This window comes from Eufriesea mexicana, unplaced genomic scaffold (genome assembly GCF_001483705.2).
Source record: "Eufriesea mexicana isolate 0111107269 unplaced genomic scaffold, ASM148370v2 scaffold4786, whole genome shotgun sequence".
NCBI classification, from domain to species: Eukaryota; Metazoa; Arthropoda; class Insecta; order Hymenoptera; family Apidae; genus Eufriesea; species Eufriesea mexicana.
In genome coordinates this window covers 509703-529748 of record NW_016912807.1, presented here as the reverse complement: position 1 = coordinate 529748, position 20046 = coordinate 509703, and the positions used below count along the sequence as shown (strand labels likewise).

General features: G+C 52.8%; 1 protein-coding gene across 1 annotated transcript in view; it reads left to right on the top strand.

Moving 5' to 3' along the window:
* LOC108551629 (nephrin) overlaps positions 1 to 20046 on the top strand; it is a 279049-nt gene that overhangs the window by 201132 nt on the left and 57871 nt on the right. Inside the window, exon 3 of the mRNA XM_017905856.1 lies at positions 914 to 1125. Coding sequence (XP_017761345.1) covers positions 914 to 1125 — 212 coding nt within the window. The remainder of the gene's footprint in view (positions 1 to 913; positions 1126 to 20046) is intronic.

Here is a 20046-nt window from a genome sequence, read left to right as displayed (position 1 = left end):
CTTTCCCTCTCTCTCTCCCTGTGTCTCTGTGTGCCAGCCCCTTACAATGAAACCTCTACGCTCCACTCGAATTTCATTGGCCGGAAATTGCGATCGTTTCCTACATACATATCGAATACCGCAGGCCGTTCCGCGAATTCTTGGCATTCCGCGTGCAAGTCGAGCGCGTCCCAGAGAAGAAAAAACGAGACGGCCAGCTGGGAAATGGGATAGGGAGGATGGAGAACCGGGGATGGACAAAGACAAAGCGGCCGGGCAAGAAGTTTCCACGGTTTCCACGGTTTCCACGGCCGAAAGTCTCTGGGAATGCGAACAATGGTACATATATATCGAGTATCTCTTTTCGTTCGCCCTCGCACCGCCGTTCCTGCTTTCCATCAAACGTGCCCCTATCGACGACCCTGCCCTCCCGGTGAGAAGGCGAAACGGAGTTCAGGGCTCGATTAAAGCTTTCGCCCCTCTCTCCTGTCTCCGATAACAAACGATCCCGGATTAAAGTCGAATTATTTTCGCCGTGATCCGAAAATCGCGTATGAATTCGCGGAATATCGCGGAACGCTGGCGCGCCATTGATCGCGACTGATTACGAGCCGATATACGCGTCTAATAACAATTATTATATTTTCAAACGCTCCAGCTACTTACCGTGCATTACAATACCCCCCGTCTGGCCCCCCCGCTACCGCTCCCGCTCCCGCTCCCGTTCCCGTCGCCATCGAGCCTCGATAAATGGCGAATTACATTTATATCACGTTAACCAGTTACGTTGTTTCGATAAATTTCATTGTCCGATTCCGGCTCGGCAACGCACGGTTTTCATTGTTCGAAGCAACGGTGATTATATCGGTCGAACGCTAAACGAACTGGCTGCACCCGTTATTGATCTCCGGGGATCCTTTTTTGCATGTTGCAGGATCGATGCACGAGAGAAGCCAGTGACCAAAGCGCAACACTCCTCGGATTCCGGGGTGTTCGGGCCACGGGCGTACTTTCGCACGGCATTCCCGAGTCCGGCGGTGCTCGTGATCGAGGACATCAAGAGGCACGACGCGGCCACCTACAGGTGCAGAGTCGACTTCCGGAAGGGGCAAACCCGCAGCTTTCGTTACAACCTCACCGTCATCGGTAAGCCCTCTGTTATTTAAATCGCCAACTTGCCCGTCTCTCCACCGGGGCCAGCGAGAATTTATGCATACGCTAGCGGATGACCGAAATGTCGCGCGCGCGTTTCCATCGCCTAAAAGCGGCGAAAGAGTTTGATCAAGATCAAAGCGGCGCCTTTGCGAGGCCGTGAAAGGCGCGGCGTAATTTCTGGTGTCAAACAAATTTAGCGGCTCGTTGAAAAGGACCCTCGAACGACGTATTAGAGACGAAAGAGCCGCGTGACGGGAAAAAGTCGATGAACACTGCGATTACGTTTTGAGGGAAAAAAAGGCTCGTTTCTTCGTTCTCCGCGGAGCGCCGAGTGCGCCGGCGCAGTATAGCCTGGGCTGTATCACTAGCGCCGCCTAGGACCCCGGTACTGGTTCGAGACTCGGGCGTAATTTCCACACTCCTTCGCTCTCCGTATGCACGCTTGATCATCGACTGGGAAAGTTAACGATATGCAAAGCACGGAAAGTGTCGTATTCGTTTAGATACTCGTTTATCGAATTACGAAGAACGGAGAGGGAGTCGAGACTGCGGGCTCGGAGAGGCAATTGCAATATCTTTTCGCTAAGGACTATACTTAGACCAAGGGACACGCGGGCTTAACCGTGATTTTGGACCTTTATCTCCACGGTCTTCTATCGATCCGCTGCTTAGCGTCCTCTAACGTGTAATCCTTGGTGCCTGACCGGTTTGTTAATTTATTAATTGTCTCTTTGATACCGGCGAGATCAGGGGTACGGGTCTGAATTTGAAATCGATAGGGCTTATGCAGGATGAACGTATACGTAATCCTATGGACACTTATATGCCTTATGGAAGATTACTCGACGCGTGTGCAAGAGTAGGCTGTGTTTGCCCGTAACCAGCCACTGTTCCGGGTTAAGCTTCGCTCGTCAAGGATCACTGCAGCTACGAATGGAAGCGGGTTTTTCGCGGCTGATCTAATTAATTCTTACCGCCTGGATTTCTACGAGTACCAGAGTGCTTCGAGGCTGCTGCAAACTGGCAAACTTCTTGTTCGAGCGTATACCTAGCGTGGACCAGGTCCGTCCGGTGGTCACTTTCTCCGAAATCGTTTCCACGGATTACCGTATCGTTACCAGACTTCCGGTTCCAGTTACGCCATCCAGAATAGTCAACCCCGGATCACTCGCCGGAGGCAAGAACCTACCCCTTGTATATGAACGCGGATGAGAGAGTAGAATCGCAGCGAGGAGGAAACGAGGAGCAGGTGTCAAAGGAAATAATTCGAGCGGGGAGAAGAAAAGAATGGCGACGAAGATAATGGGAAGAGGGAGCGACATCGAGGAGAGGGGGGCAAGAGGAACGACGCTGGGAAAGGAGTTTGAAAGTTTGGCGTAAACGAATATTCGATGGACGAGTGGGAAGATATGTACGAAGGACACGGTAACTGCGGAGTTTGCAGGGTGTTCTGCTACTCCGAGAAGCGTATATTAGAAATTTAAGAACGGCAAGTTCGGGGAAAGTGGAACAACGCGGCTACCGATATCCAGCACGCGATAAGCCGATACGTAAGGTAGCCAGGCAGTGATATACGTGCTCCGATGACAGAATCGATCGGGGATAGGGCGCAAGATTGCAGCCAGAGAATTAACGTCGTTCTTCTTCCTCCTCTGCTCCGGAACGTATTCGCATTTCCATGGTACACGGACAAACACATGCTCTACTTAGCAGACTCGCGCGTCGCCCCGTTACTCTCGACGTCGAGTGAAAAGTGCAGTTCTCAGCGGGCTCTAAGTCTGATCAAACAAATGGCGACTGTTGAAAAATTCATGAGCCAATCGAAGACGCGCGCGGCCCTTGCTCCGGCTCCGCTCTAGACAGCTCCGTAGCTCTATCGTTGGCCACGCGGATCTTGCTGGCAATCTCTGCTGTTTACGCTTTTTCCTTTAATCCTGGAAACGTGATCGCGAGTTAAAGACTGCCGAGACTCGGAGAATCGTCCACGAAGGCGTCTCGGGGTATCGAAACGCTCGGTCGTTTGACGATTTCGCTGGTGTTAGGCCAGTGCCGACTGGTCGATACGGGGCCAAACATTTGGGAACACAAAGCGCGAGGATGGGGACGAGGCAGGGGTGGCAGGGTGGAAGGGGAAGAGGGACGATAATTCTGGAAATAAATTCTGTACATGAACCGGACGGGGTTTCACGAACGGAGGATAACCCGCGAGTGTGCGTGACGACGACGCTCGATCATAAAGTCCACAAAATACGAAGGTGTAACTTTCATGGGTGCTCTTCAAAGCAGTCGCTAGTGGAGTACCTTCGAATCTCGGGATATCCCGTATAGCTCGCGGCAGGAATATAACCTGGAAAATCCTGGCGCCGATCCTTCGATACCGGAATCCATCTTTCGCGGCAATCCCGTACCTTCTTCCGTTCCTAACCCATCGATTGAAGGTTAGAAAGCGAACCGGCGCGAGTAATGTAGCGAAGGAGGCGGAGAGAGAAAGAGCAGGACGGCGAGATGGAGATAGATAGAAAGATGGAGGAAGAAGGGGTAACGATGGAGAGAGGCAAGAAAATGCGAGCTAGGGGTGAGAATGGCATAAATGTCGCAGTGCAGATTCCAGAAAGAGCTCCGGGCTAACGGGGAATTGCTCGATCTTTATCCGTTCGGCTCGCCGCATTTTTGCGCGCGAGTAATAAATACGAGGCGACGTCTTTGGACGTACCTTGGCTGCGCGTAACGCTGAACGCGGAGCGCGTAAAATTTTCGAGGGTGCAGCTAAACGGCTGGACGGTCGTCGGTGGCCCGGTAGCACGCGATATTCCAAAAAAGAGTCACGGAAGAAATTGGCCCGGCTGGAAAACCGTCCGCTTTGAGCAAGGTATTTTCATCAGAGGAGATTGGTTCCCAAGAGTTCCTAGATTGCGTCCGTCCACTGGATTTTCCCTCGTAACCGGCGTCCTTCCGCCGCCCCTGCTACCTCCACCTACCTTTTTATCGGTCATTTCCCTTTCTTTCATATCCTGCTGCCTGCCCTCCTATCGCCGATGATACTCCGCGCCGATACGCGTATCCTTGTTCTCCGACCTCCGCTCCTTCCCCCAAACCGGAAGCGGAATTTCCCTGCGCTCGCGCGATCGATCGATCAACGCACTCCTCTGCTTACCAAAAATCCAACCGTTCTATCCCTCTATCCTTCGCGTTCGAAGAAACGACGAAACGAAAGCACCAGAGGACGCGGATGCATTAGCCAAAGAACGGCGCGTCGGATACGCGAGAGTTTAACTACTTGCGCTGGAAAGACGTGCCACGCGCGTCGTAACGCTTTCGTCGTAGAATCGCCAACAACGAGGTACACGCGTCCCCGAACAATTGTCACGGAAACGCTGCACCGTTCCGGCACTCGTGTCTCTAAATTTCTTGCGAGCGCGAGTGGTTAACGAATCTCTGGCAACAGATTCCCGGCACGCGAATATCGGTCTCTTCGATTGCCGCGTGTCGTTTTGCTCGCTGTTTTATTTGCAACCGTAAACGTCACCGGGACGCGGAAACACGACGGCTGTGCGGGCTTCGATGCGTCCGCGGTCGCGTGTACGAGGCTCGGCGGAAGTTTCGGCGAGAGTTGAAAAGCGTCCAGCGAGACGTACCGCGTCGGTTTATAGCGGTTTACGGTCTGGTAAAACGAGAACTATGAAAGAGTCGGAGTGGGTGACAAAAGCCTGCCGAGGTGTAACTCGCTGCGCAAATTGGATCGCGGCATTGTAAGCGGGTATTAAACGAGGAGAAGGAGGTATTTACGATAAGCGCAATTTTCCATTAGGCCGGTCGAGGACGACGTTCGTAATTCCGGGCGAACGATAGAAAAATCTGTTTGCATCGCGAAAGGTTGTAAGCACGATGATCGGTTGGGATTGGCGTTTCTGGTGGACGTCGAGCAAAAAGTTCGTGCATTTTTTAACGTTCCAAGTGCTCTCGTGGCTTCATTTGCACGCGATCGAAATGGACGCGTGAGCTGCTCGGAGAGGAAGAGATGATCGCTCGGAGAGGAACGTTGTCGATCGATCGGTTCGCGGAAGGCGGTTGGTCACATGCGATGCAACGATTCGTCTTGGCGAACGGATGAGAAACGTCCCATCGCGTGCACACGGACGCGTGTCGTTTGGGTAAAAAATCAGGGAACGCTGGAATGGAACGTCACGCGTGCTGGAATGCGTGGGTGGTTTTTGCCCGCGGAAGGGTGTCTGCAGTGGTAGCGACGGTGGCGACACCGATGGCGACGATAGCGGCGAACGCTGGTGTGTAGCGATGCCGGAGACAGAGGGTAATGGGAAAGAGAGAAAAAAGAGAGAGAGGAGGGCAACAAAACCCGGGAGGTTGTCGAACGAGAGGTGGAGCCGTGGATCTTCGAGACCTGCTCTCCCAGCCGTGAACGCAGGGTAGAGATGGAAAATTGTAAAAGATGGAAGCGAAGCCTGCCGCTGAAGTGGTAGGAAGGAAGAATAGAGATCTGCCCTCGTTAAGGAAATAATCCGCGGCTTAATTAAATACAGCGCAATTAGTTCCGCTTCTATAGCTGGATGCTGAGCTGTGTGCGTGGCTACGCTCGCGACGTACAGGGTGTCTCGAGCGACTCTCGGCCATCGGGAATTCCGCTGGAGGAAGAGGGACGAGCGTTTCCGAAAGTCCCGAGGAGCGGAAAACAAGAGGAGGCTCCCTTTCTTTTTATTTTCTTTCTCTTTTCTCTTGGAGAACGCCACTCGCTCGGAAAACCGTGTTCCATTCTCTCGCGAAAACAGCCACTCGCGACGAGTGCGGACATTTTGAAACGACCCGTACTCCCGCGGAGATGGCGGAAAGGGAGAAACGCGGCATTCTCCCTTGGCTTTTCAGCCACGGTGTGCGTGCTCGTGAGCGCGCTAACGCTTTCGCGCTCTCCTCTCCTATCCCGAGAATCCCGTTCTCGCTTCTTCGCGTCCGAGATGAGCTCGTGTCACGCCGCGCCATCGTCGTCATGGAAGAGGCAGAGAGGGAGAGAGATAGGGGCTGAAAGGGATCGAGCAGATTAGGCGGTCGAATTAGAATTTCAAAAATCCACGCGGAACTTTCGACGTTAACTCGGGGTCAAAGTCGGTAAAGGGAAAACGAAGGGAGGAAGAACCGCGCATAGAAATGGACTGGGCTGGACAAACCCCGTCGTTAAGTTTTCCCTTAATTAACCTCCCTCTCTCTCGCGCTTCTTGTCTCCTTTTCTTCCTCCTTCTCTCTCATCCTCATCCCTAACCTCCACGTTTTATTTCCCTTTCTTTGCTCTACCGTTTCGCTACCGCCGCCGCCGCTCCTCCTCGTTTTATTCCTTTCCGACTGTATTTCTTCCGTCTTCTTCCGGTTGCATTAACGTTTCCTCCGAAAAACTCTCTGTTCGCGTTTCTGTCGCGCGAGAAATTCTCGCGGAATTTCCCCCATCGTCTCGATACCCATCCGATCTCCGGCGACGATTGGCCCCCCGCGTGTCGCGTTTCGACGTCCGCTCTCGACGACGCCGAGTCGAATGGCACCGGGAACGGGCGACGATGATTGGAAGAAGATTCGGCGAGGGTAGCCGAAAAGGTGGAGGACAGGGGCTGGGCGTGCATCGGTGTCTCGTTAAATAACTCTCCTTTATTCCAACAAGCAGCAATTTCACTTGAAAAGCGTTGAGCAGCAATTTTTTCCGGGCTTTTACTCGAGCGCACACGCTTCTCTGCACACACGTACTAGAATGGGAGTTTGTCCCGAGGTCGGCAACCCTTTTCCCAGCCGGTGCAGGTGTAGGGTTATGTTCTACGCGCCGACTAATGGAGAAAAATAGTAAGAGAGGAGCGAGCGAAAAGGGGCACGAGAGGAAGGAGGACGGGTAGGGAAAAAAAGTTGGCTGCGCGCTATCGGCCACCGGATAGCTGTACATAATCGAGCCTCTCTGTGGCGAGGATAATTAACCCCCACGTGCGCTATCCTCTCGCGAACCGTATAAATTGAATCGCGAGTACTTCTCCTCTCTGCCGTTCTCTTCGCTTTTCTCCTCGCTTTCGATAATCCGGCTCTCGGTTCCGCGGCATTGCTAATGCTCCAGCGGCGAGGCCACTCGCAAATCGAATTAAACCGACGATTATACGCGCGTTCGCGTTCTTCCTTCGAGCTAGAGCGAGCATCGCCACGCAACGAGCAAAAGGAGAAAAAGCCTAGATCGCTCCGGGAATCGGGAGCGGAAAGGATATAGAAGCGAAGGCGTGTGGCGGAGGGAATTTGCCTTTCGCGATGACAAAATGCTGAGAAGCTAGCGCGATCGATGCTCGAAATTTTGCATCGCGCGGTCGCGAAAGGAGTCGCGCTACCCGCGCGAAATACTCGGTCGAAGGGAAATGCGGCGAGTCGTGGTGGGCGAGCTCGCGCGGAATGCGACGAGGGTAAAAGGTGCGAACGCTTGGCCCGTCGGGGGGGGTGCTAGGCTAGGGCGGGGTTAAGGGAACGGCGGGTTAAAAAGGGGCTGGGCGGCGGGGAAGGCTGGGAAACGGGGTCCGAGATCGGAAAAACGGTCCGCGAGATCGTATGAATTTATGACCGGCATAAATCCGCTCTCGCGTACCACGATTTTCAGAGGCCTTTGCCTCTCCTTCGTTCCCGGCTGCGTCTCCCGCGACGAAATTGCAAAGATGCTGCTCGCCCTCGACGACAGCGTCCCTGGCAAATTTATTCAACCTCCAACGCCAGCGTTTAAATGCTCCGCTATCGGGTTGCGCGAGATTATCGGCCAATCCGAACAACATCTCGAATTTGCCCGGTACCACGGCGAATTTAACTCGCGTCTCTGTTGTTAGAGATGTCCGGACGCGGAACTGCCGGCAACCCGAGCGAATTTTTCGCCGGGGCAACGTCGGAGATTACGCGACTGAAATTTTGGTACGCTCCCGAGTCTAAATATGTGTAAAGAGACTCGGGAAGATCGACGATCGTTCGCTATAACAACTGCAGCTACAACCCGTGCAATAAAGGAAAAGACATCTTAAATCCTGGGAAATATACTCTCCGCTATCTCGGGTAAAAAGATTAAAGCTGCAAGGAGGGCCGTGTGCACGCGTGGCAAGAGCCACGAAAAATTGCAAACTGTTTCACGATTTTGCCACTCTTTTGCCACTCCTTTGCCACGTATTATCCGTAATTATCCTATCTCTGCTACCCGGCCAGCTGAAATATACGCGTGATAAATGCGGCAAGAATTACGCTTCAAGCGGGTAAATTTAAACATTCGCGAATCCGGGCAAGGGAAAATGGTTATTTATTTGCACGAGCACGCGAGCTTCTTAAGGGAAGCTACCTGGGAAGAGTATGTCGTTTAAGATCGTCGTCTGCTAAGTGCAGTTCTCAAAAGGAACACGAAACTCCGGGGTGTGTACGCGTAACTCTTTCAAAGTACGTCGCGACTGGTTAAGGAGTAAGAGGGGAAGCAGTAATCTCGGGATGAAGGGGGCAGAGATCGACGAGGAACGCCGATATTTCGACCGAGCAGTTTTACAGGAATACGACGGGAGCTCGATTTCCGGAGCATTCGAAGGGCTCCTTCCAAACCAACGACGACGAAGAGGACGAAGAGGACGCTTGCTTCGCACTCTGCGCGATCTTGGTTACGGCTTGGCGAACTATGTGTGCGCCGACAACAGGCTTGCGGGCCAACAGAGCGTTAGAACGAGCGAGTGTTGTCACCCGCGGTGTGATAAACTGCCGGCCGCTAACTACGCGAATTATTCCAAGTAGACGGTGCCACGGTGCCGACGCCGACGCCATCGCGACGGTACTTCCTCGAGAACTTTCCGCCGCAGATTTCGAGCTTAACCCGGTACACGCTGGTGGATGCGACTGGCAGGATGAGGCGTTGCTCGCGAAGAAGCAACGATTCCGCGCCAAGTTTTCCGCGCCTCGAGACGTTCGAGCGATTCCATCCGAGACGCGGGGCTCGGTTGTCCGAGCGAATTAAACGAACGAGATCGCGGCTAATCGCGTCTTAATCCTAATTTGTACCTCGGATCCCGACTCTTTCGTTTTCTTAAAGCCTCGTTAAGCCGTGCCTGGCCGATTCTCCTCCGCCAGGGTGTAATTACAAATAGAAGAGGGGAGAAGGAGCGCGAGATTAGTTTGCGTATTCCGCGGGAAGTTGGCGCAGTCGGGTCGATATAGGGGACGCGTCGCGCAGCCAGGTAAATCGAAAGAAGGAGTCGAGCGACGAAATGAAATCGACATTCGGCGCATCGGTTGCTCGAAGCATACGTGGGTAGCCAAAAACGACCGGTAATCGCGTTAGTTCCCCGCGAGAAGACCCGTGAGACTCCCAACGAGTATTGCCACCTGTTTGGTCGTACTTGCAGCCGCGCTCCCCCGCTGCTGTAACCGGTGCCACAACCAGTTCCGCTCTCGAATACGAATGTAATTAGTGGGAAATTGAACGAGGGGGAAGGAACCCCTGTGCGGTTAAATGAATGTCCCGAAGATTAATGGCCGTCTCGTCCGATCGTTCCGAATCGATCGCGTGATTTCTTTATTCGCTCTCGCGAATATGGCCGGGGTCGGATCGATGGAAAAATTTTACAGCACCGGCTGCCAACTACGGCAATCGGCTAACGAGCCGGACTCGTCCGATTACCGATTTATCGCCGCTCCATCGTCTCCGATCGATTACCTTCTAGCTCGTTCAACCTCGATCCAATCTACGATCCCGTACGTGCACACGCTCGAACACGCGCGCGAGAAGGATGGACATCACGGAGAATCGGTGGAACGATCGATACGAGACGAAACGGAACGCGAATGCCAGAGGCAGAGAGAAAGAGAGAGAGAGAGAGAATGCAGATTTTATCGAACGAATTCTAGCCGCAGTGATCGATACGAGACGAAACGGAACGCGAATGCCAGAGGCAGAGAGAAAGAGAGAGAGAGAGAGAGAGAGAATGCAGATTTTATCGAACGAATTCTAGCCGCAACTCATGATTCGATAATGCGGAATTCGCGATTCGTTGTTGCATCGGGATCGGAGAGAAAGGTGTTCCGGAAGGTAGGCGAGGCTCGCGGACGCGGCGGCACACCGAGATTCGTACGTGTGTCGGTTGGTGAATATGCGCTGCGTCGTCGTAGCGTAATGTTTCGCAAATATTGACGTAGAAATCGGCTCTTCCATGTTCCGCCCCGTTCTGGCCTCGTTTCAGCCCCTCCTACGCGGCGATCTGACTGCAGACGCCTAAATTGGCTCGATACATCCGACGAACGTGGAGCGAGTACATAACTCGATAAGTACACAAAATTTTCCTCGCCGTACAGCTGCCGACGAATATTTCACCGAGAATAGTACCGTCTACGAGGCAGCCACCCTGTCTCCAGCGTCGCCACGCCGCTCCGAATTCTTCCACCCTTCCACGCTCTCGTGCTACCCTCGCGCGGCCCGCGCGTGCCGATAATAGCTCGCTCGCCGTGTCCTCGAATTATCGGGCAATCGATGTCGCGATCCCTCGTCCTCTCGGACCCCGTGTACCGTCGTCTCGTTGCGAAAAGAAAAATCGCTCGGTTCTCGCGGTAACGACGCGGTAACGGTCAAGTTTGGAACGGCGAAACGAACCTCGGATACGAGGGAACCAATATAGCGAAGCACGGGTCCGCACAGATGCAAGCGTTTACAAAGTTCCGAGTCTAACAAGATTCTTAGCGCGGAGTCTACAGCTGCCCCGTAAATGTCCCGAAGTACGAATCCTTCGGATATAAAGTTCAAAGTGTGCTTTCAACAAACTTCGAATACGTCCTTATCCGAGACCAAATACGTCCCGATTCAATCCTGTCGGCGTTTCAAAGTCCTACAGCCCAAAAGGAGAAGTGCCTGCGCCGTGAAATTCGAAGCTATTTTAACTTTTTGGTTACGAGTTTAACAATGCTACGCAAATATTTTACCCTCCTCGTTACGGTGATTTACGGCCCGGGTGTATATTCGTTAATTACGCGAAGATTCCAAGTCGCCTGCGACAGCGGACGGGTAGTACGCGGTGGCAGAGGCGTAGAAAATCGCGATTCGGCCGTGACAAATACCGTCCCGTAATTTGCAGAAATATCCGAGTTCGTTCCCCCGCGCCGGTCACACGGCGGCGGAATATTACGAGCGGAGAGTTTCGCAGCGGTTCCCGCGATCGCGCGATATATCTTCGATTCCGCTAATACGTCTGACCTAACAAGTTTCTTATCGCGAGAACTGCTCGGCCATTCTTCCCCATTCTCCGCCATTCTTCCTCTCGCGGTCCTCGCCACGCCCGACCTCTTCGTCGCGCAGTGGCTTTCGATACGCGGCTATCCGCAGCCGGGGGAGAAATCGGGAAAAATCGGAGAAAATCGACGCGACGACGCGACTTACCGCGAGAAGACGCGCGTCGATCGATCGGGAAGGAAGAGGGAAAAATTATTTCTCTTCGACGTAATCTTCCATTTCCGCGGGCGAAGACGCGCAGCGCTCGCCGACGTAAAGTACGCGCGAGGGATGGGAAGGGAGGAATCGATGCGAGTCGGGGAGGAAACGGAAACGAGGCTAGGAATCGGTGGGTACCTTAGTCTCGGTGGAAAAGGAATGGCAACCACTGATTCGCGGGGTGAGGCACGGGCAAAGGTGGGAGCCTGACGACCGGCCAGCAGATTTTAATATTTGCAGCCATATCTCAACGGGGCGAACTTTTGCCGGGAGAAACGGCGAGCTGGCTCTCACTTAAAATCACTTTATACGAATCGCGGCCACTTTTTCGCCCGTCGTTTCGTATCCCCGAACTGTTCCCGGACCGTATCCCCGGTCTCTCCGTTCCTTTCGCCGACCCGTAACCCATATCCCATGGAAAACTCGCGAAAATCCATTTCGCTCGCTCGCTCGCCAGCCAACCAGCCAGGCAGCCGGTTAGCTCGTTCGCTCGTCCACGACTTCTGGAAACACCCGCATTATTCTTACCGACCCTCGCTTCCCTTTGCATTATCCGGACGACGTATGGCGTCGGATAACGTTCCTCCGGAGAAATGTCTGTTGCGTCACCTTCCACCGCGCCATCGAGGAGCGTGTAGGGGTCGTGGAACGCGGGGACCAGGGACTTTTTCGAAATTGAAAAACCTCTATAGGTCGCGTAGATCGCGACTATCGCCCTGTCAGCAAAAATTCCTTCCTGTTTTTCAACCTGTAACCCGAACCCCGCAGCTTCTCCCTTTCTTCCCTCGGCCACGATGTTCCCGGGAAGGTCAAACGCCGAGGAAAAGATGGCGTGTTAAGCGATTCGTGGTGATTTATGAAGGTGCGCGCCGAGTCGGAGGTAACGCGAACTCGTTTTCTCGCAATCCCGGATATCCCGGGCCGATAAAGGGCCGCGGAACGTCGATCCGCAGCACGGACTCGATTAACGAGCTGCCGAGCAATCCGGCGAGGACAGCCCGCCGAGCTCGCCGAGAATTAGACCACTTAGGCTGGTGATCCGCGATCCGGTTTGCTCTTTCCAGTTAGCCTAACTTTTATACGAACGCACGCCACGGTATAATTGCGCGGGAGGTTCGGGTTGGAGTCGGAGCCGGAGCCGGATGAAAAAGCGCGTTGCACCGGGGTGAGAACCGGGGTACGCGTTCGGGGCTGAATGGTACCACGAGTTGGAAGGGAACGTCAAATTTTCGCCAAGCTTTACCGCTATCTCGGGGACATTAATTATTTCCGTCGGAGTTGCCTTTTTCCCGGCCAAGGTAGCGAGCGGTTAGGCGCCGCGGCGTCAAAACGTTCTCGTCGGAAGAAAAAGACCGATCATATTTTACGATTCTTTCGGGCAGCTAGTGCGTCCCTTAATGACCGAATCCGGCGCGATAATCGAAGATTAATCGGCCAGCGATACCGCGCGGCGATCATAATTCAATCTCTGGTCCCGATAAAAACGCGGAAAGAACCGGATCCCATTTCGTTCGGCCGGAAAAGAAGGTAAAAGGAAGCGGCTTAGACGAGGGAAAAGAAGAAGGCGAAATTAACGAGAATCCGTAGCGTTAGCTTCGTTTCCGTGTGCCTTGCAATATCCGGCCTCGCTATAATTAAAATGTCCGCCGCTTTGACTTATCGGCTGCCGGTACGGGAACGTTTCGCTCGTCGAAAAGAATATACGAATCGGCGGTAACGTGCGGGAGACATCGCGGAATTCCCGACCAACCCCTAGCCTTTGCCTCTGCCTCTCTTCGTCCTCCTGCTCGTAGTCGTCGTCGCGGCCGTCGTCTCCTCTACTTGCACAGAATTCCGGCTAATCAACGTTGTTCCGTGCACACTGCCGAGACCGCGTCCGCATCCAAAAGACGTAAGCTGTAGCCGCGGAAAGATGAAAGGCACCGCGAGCCTTCTTCCCAGTCATCGAGAATTCCTAGCCATCTTGCCTTTTATACCCTGTCAAACAAGAAAGCCTTTTGTTCGTTGACCTCTTCTTCCTCGTCTTACCACCTTCCGCCACCCCCGACATCTCTCTCCTCTTTCCACCCCTTTCTCCGCCCATCTTTTCCGCCCCCGTTTCATCCATTTTTTCCAACACGCGCCGCCGCTTTGATACGCCTTCGAAATTGAACCTTTCCAACCCCCGAGAGCCCCTCCTGCACGCGTGTGCGATAAACGCTACTCGTCCTCGCCCCGACTGTTCCCGTGTCTGGACCATGTTAAAGGCGACTCGTCCTCGGCATAACTGTTGGCCGTAAAAATTTAACAAGCAGCTTTTGACGAGATGGCGAGGAATGGAACAGTCATCGCCGGGGAAACGGCTCGAAACGGGGGGAAAATGGGAGCGACGATCGAGCGGAAAGGAAGCTACGGTACGAGCTTCCGGAAGAGATAAAAGACCATCTTCGATTACGCTATATCTCCTGCACCGTGCGAATTCGCAATTCCCTCGTCGGGGTTCCTGTTTATACATCGCATCGAGCCAGTCGCCAGTCTATCCTCGCCGAATACCGGAATAAAATGGCGCGTTATTGGCCAATTAGCGTTGCTCGGAACGAACGTCGACATAATTTCGACTCGCTCCAATAATAGCCAGACGAAAACAAATTCCACCTTCGTTCGAATTTCATTCAAAATGCTCCATCGACCCGAGGTCGCTGTACTCTGCCTATCTTTAGCTAGCACGCGAAACGAGGTTCTCTTCGACTCGAGAGGGGACGTTTAAGAGAGATTAATCCCGGACATCGGTCGGATTCGTTGTTTCGCGAAACAAAGGGGGGCAAAGAGAGAAGAAAGGAGAGAATGGGGAAAGAAAGAGTGGCGGTCGCGTGTATCGACTGGTTTGGTCAAGGAGGGCATCCTTCTCTGCGAGTTTCCCCGGTGGAAAGACGAGTGGAGCGGAGTGGCGGTCGGTGGGCGCACGTATGGAAAATGCTCACGCGCTTAAAAACGTCCCTGGCTCTGCGTTGCCGGCATACGAAGTGGCATTCGGCAAACATCGCGCGGCTTTTCAACTCGCCGGAGCTTCAGGCTTACGAGACTTATTCAAATCGTCCGGAACAGCAGAGAAGACGGGAGAGAGAGAGAGAGAGAGAGAGAGAGAGAGAAGCTAGGAGTTGAAGCAGCTCGCTAGCCAGACTTCCTCTTTTTTTCCCACCGGTTTGCTTCCAGTCTCCTCTCGTTCTTCCTCCTTTCACGCAGACCCGCGTTGTACCCTCCGAGCTGGCTCTCGCGAGACGGCAACGAAGAATCACGTCGGTGAATGTCTTCAACCGACCATCGCTCTTTCGACAGCACCCTGCATATCTTTGGGAACAACGTTAATCCTACGGCCACCTCGAATCGACCAACCACGCGTTCCCGAAACGGGACGCGCGAGTATAGCCGGCTCCGGCGGTATAACCGAGTCGTAAAACTCGGCAAGTGCAAAAGTACAAATGTTCCGACTCTCGGAACGGCATCTTGAGATGTTCGAGAAAGATAAGAGGCTTTAACGTCGATCGCTGTTGTACCCTGTTCTTTCGTCCCTGGCTCTCGCTGATAGCGATTCGCCGAGGGACTTTAACGCCTGGGCTATCGATCTACGAGGCGTATGTAAATACCACGTACGCGTGCGGGGGTAATTCCAGTGGTTCCACGGAAATAAATAATCGCGCGAAAAGTAGAAGCGTATTTCGAACGTGGATCGCTCGCTTTGTAACAGAAATTTAAAAAAAAAAGTCGGAAACCGGAGCGGATCGCTTTTAGTCTATCGGGAAAGGGGGAAATCGATACTAACGTTAACGTAGTAAATCCAAAATTAAATGGGATTTCGTCGCGATGAATTGCTAATTTGACCGAGTAGAAACGAAAAGATGATTGATATTTTTCGTCTTTCCGCTGCTCGGGAAACAGCTGCATCGACGAAGCGCGGCATGCTTAAATCGGGATACGTTAAGACGGTGTTAAACAAGACTGACGTTAAGAATCTATTCATTTTTGATGCAATTATACCGTCCACCAACTGTTATCGATTGTACGCGAGACTTTCTAAAAGCATCTCCACGTATTTGTCGAAGAGACGTTACCGATATCTCGAAGAAGATTCTTCGCGGAAGAAGTTGGCTCGTGGAGTATTTTAAAACCGTGAGGGCCGTACACGGGTGGTTCGTTTGAATTTTCGAGCGATAGTGGAAACTCGTGTAGCTCGCGCGAGTCGTGAATTTAACTTTCCGGCGGGTAGGGTAAAATAGGCGGAGGTGCGAATTAATTCACGACCTCGCGACAAACCGTTCGCCATCCTGCTCACTGCCTCTTGCCATCGGGAGCTCCGTGTACGCCCCGCTTCTTTCCGCCTGCTCGTGTCCCCTTTGTCGCGAAAATTCCGAGCAGACATCGTTACACCGTTCCGACCGAAACCTTTACTCTCCGGCGCGGCAATAAAAGAGGACCGTTTGATTAACGATCGAAGGTCGGGACGTCAGAAGGACGAAACAAATCGAAGACGAAACGACGAGACGTTTGGACGTCGTTTGCTTCCATCGGGCCACTATTTTCCTCCTCGATACGATCTTTCTTATTATTTTTATCGCTCGTCGGCCGACAAAGTCGCTGGCAAAGACTCGGCGAGACGACTTCGCGTCGCAGAGACGAATTCGGGCTTGAATTTTCATGGAAAACTACGTTCCCGCTATCGACTCGGATGCTAGCTGCGAGCTGTTAACGGCGAGAAAGGAACGAGAGTGAGTGAGAGAGAGAGAGAGAGAAGTAGGAGCGAAAGAGGATCTAGTTCGCGGAGAACGACGAGCTCGAGGCTGACAAGGAACATGAACGATGGGACGACGTTCCCCCGTCGACGAATTTGAAAATAAAATTTGACATTTTTATTGAAATCCAAGAACGAGGTATCGCGCTACGTCTTGTCGCCTTGTGACAGAATACGTATACGCGTACACGCGTGCATGCGCGCTCGCCATCCCTCAGAGAAGAGAGTCTCCGGACGGTTTAATAGTACCCCGCGGGTGATGGATTTTAACTCGAACGCGCGTCGACTTCCTAAAACGGATGTAATCCATTAGAACTTAATTTTTCCCGGACCGCGCCGAGTCGCTCGGCCGTCATAAACCGTGGGAAATCCGGCAAATTCCTGAAAATCCCGAGTCTCGCCGGTCGTCTGGGATTTTCCAAATTTTCAGCGTCGCTCGAAAGTTTCCGCACCGAAAGGTTCGCCGAAGCGTCAGCCCGGAACGAAATTTCCACGCGTTTTCCGCTCGAACGTCCACACGCGAAGGTAATTATTAATCGAGGGTGAGAAAAGAATGTCGTTAACGACCGCTCGCAACTCGACCCGTTCACCCCGCCGAACTTTCCCCCAACTTTCCGCTGTTCTCGACCAACGTGCTTTGCATCCACGCGAACCGGAAGAGTCTGTAACGTGACGCGAGTTTCACGATCGTAGACACGGAACCCTGCGATTTTTATTCTCGCGAAACATCCGTTTAACGCGTACCCGCGTTCCTTCGTGCTCGATCGCGCCTATTTTCCAACGTAATTCGACCTCACCCCGAGGATACGCTCCCGTGGAACGGATACCGCGCGATTCCAGATGCGAGATATTTCCCGGCAAGAAGAATACGTTAATCGCAGGGCGGCCAGGTCGGAGCCGGCAGAATATTCGCGTATTTTCGCCGAGCCGTTCGCAAAAGTACGTATACACCGGGTGAATGATTTTCCCTGCGGTGGTAGCAGAATTTCCGCGCGTCTCTGGCACCCTTTTTCCCGCGAGTGTTCGTGCTCGTTCCTTTGGAGATCGTCGCGGGAGAGGATAATCCAAGATTGCCGCAGACAGAGGAAAAAAGAAAAAGAAAAAAGAAAAAAGGGATGAAAAGCCGCGAAGAAAGACGTCAGGCTGCGGAGGAGGATACTAACGTTCGGGTCGGGAAAGAGAGGCGGAGAGAAGGCAGAACGTAGAAACCGTGCCAGAACGGCGTGGCTTCTGTCGGCGTACCGGTTAGACGGTCTGTGTTACGAGAGTGGTAATTGTTCGGGAATCGATTTATCTCGTTGCAACGGCGAAACGTCGCCTTAACCGACACGGAACGCCGCGGACAATGATATTCTTGTCGATAACAATTTACCTTTTCTATGCACGGCTGAATTCGGGGCTGCACTCTTCTCGGGGACACAGCCCGGCCAACTGGCTGTTCCAACGCCGGATTAACCGGCCCGTGACAATAAGGATGGAACCCAGGCAACGGTTAAGCCGTCCGACGACGTCGATCGGACGATGCCATGGCGGCTGCACGTCTGTCCGCTTGCGGAGAGACAAGATGGCGGATGCACGGGGAGATATTCGGCGAGCGCGGCGGAGTAGGTGGCGCGGGAGTGCCGGGAATTTATTAAAACGTTTATTTAACGGCGCATTTGTTGTTTCGCCGGTGGGATTTTCAGATACGCGGGAACAATAAAAATGTAAATAAAGAATTGTTCGTTGGAGCAACGAATGGTAATTATTATGCGCGGAAGTGTATTCCATAAATCGCGGAGCCGTTCTCGCCGGCTGCGATGAATAATGAAAAAGAAAACATTTTAATTGATACGTGAGCGACAATACGTATTTAGCGGACGCGTATCGATCTCCCCGGCTGTCGTCCGGATATCGTACGAATCGGTGCGTCGGCGGGGCACGGAGGAGGAGGAGGAGGAGGAGGAGGCTGAGGACACGGGGAACGGAAGGAAACGAGCAAGCGAGATAAATAATCCCGCGGAAAAATGTGGCGATGTCGTTGTCGGGGCAAGCCGAGAGCGGAATAATAAGCGAATTTTTTCGCGACGTGTAATTTCGTTTGCGAATGCCATCTCGAGGCGCGATCTGGCCTGCGGGGAGCCAGTCGGGGATCTCGATAACTGCGAGCAATCTGCTCCATTCTCGGCTGGGTCAGTGGGTCGTTCGCATCCGACCAACGATTTCCGTCGATTTCTTAACTGCGCGACCAAACGAATTCCCTCGGTTATTTCAGACCGGGAAGTTGCCTCGATTTTGAACGGATTTCGGGTCGAGAGTGGAGGAAAAAAAAAAGGGAAAAAAGAAAAATAAAAAACAGGAAGAAGAGGGAAATAAATAAAAAGGAATAGCGTGGCCCAGCGGAGGATTAATTGGAGCGTGGCGGATACGAGGTGCCCATTTAATCCGGATAGGTCCTTAAATATTTAAAAAGCCTAGCGGAAGTCGGATCGTTTACGGGGTTGATCAAAGCCGAAGATCAATGGAGCGGAGGTCTGCGAGAGAGGTCTGCGTGTCGATGAGCCAGAGAGAGAATCTACTCCAATTTCTACTCCGATGGATCTTAAAGCTGGGCTGTACGACCATGAGCCTCTCTCTCTCTCTCTCTCTCTCTCTCTCTCGCCACTTACGATAATGTTTCTGCTCGTCTGACACCACTCGGCTATTACTATTGGGGAGCCATTCCCTTGAAATTTAACACGCTTCCCAGTTGTCTGACTTAATAGTAGCTTCTACCATCAATGCACCGCGGTATTTCTCTCAATAGGGACTGGCAATTGACGCGAAGACTTCCATCACGCGAATCCACCGTGAAACGTATGGTAATGCGAGGAATCGATCCAGCTAATATATTATAACGCTTCGAGTCGGGTTTAACGTTATACCGGCGTTGCACGGTACGTACATAGGTATAACCGCGTGTAGGCGACGCACGCGTGCGCCGCGTCTCCTCTTTAAACGCTAATTGCCCTTCTCCCGTTTATCCGGCCGGACGACGCCGCGTAATTCGAGGATTTTTCGTTTCCACGGGAAATTCGGCCAGCGTTGGCTATCCATCCCCGTTCGTCGATCTCGATGAACATTGTCAACGCGTCCGAGCGCGATCGCTATTTCGCTGATTCATTCGCCGCGGTATCGAGCGTGGAAACGAGCGGCTCGACGTTTCGGTAATTAGTCGAGTTAAAGGAAATTTCCATAACAATGTAAGAATTATGATGTTAAATCGAACCGCTATAATTCCCGTAGATCACTGGACACGGTGTGTGCGGGAGCGCCGCGGTAGCGAACGTTTTGAATTATTATAACCGAGCTCGATAGGACGAATCTATTTAACGGGTAATCCCTCATACCCGCGGCCGTCCAGCGTCCCTCGTGTCCACGCGTGAGCGTTACCAAAACAAACCGAACGCGCGTCGCGACGCACTCCGGACCGCGAATTCCGAAAATAAATCCGCCAACGTGTCCGCCATATTTTCAATTATTACGTTTCGAAACGCGCTCGCCGAGGCCCAAGTCGCGTCACCGTTTTCCCATCGGCCATTTTTCCCCCTGTGATTCCGCGGCTGAAATTCCCGCAACGTAATATCGACTTTGAATCCAACGAGCACTCCTTGTCCGGCGAATTGCATCGTTTGATATCGAACTTGAGTCCGAGGTCGTAAAATAAACGCGA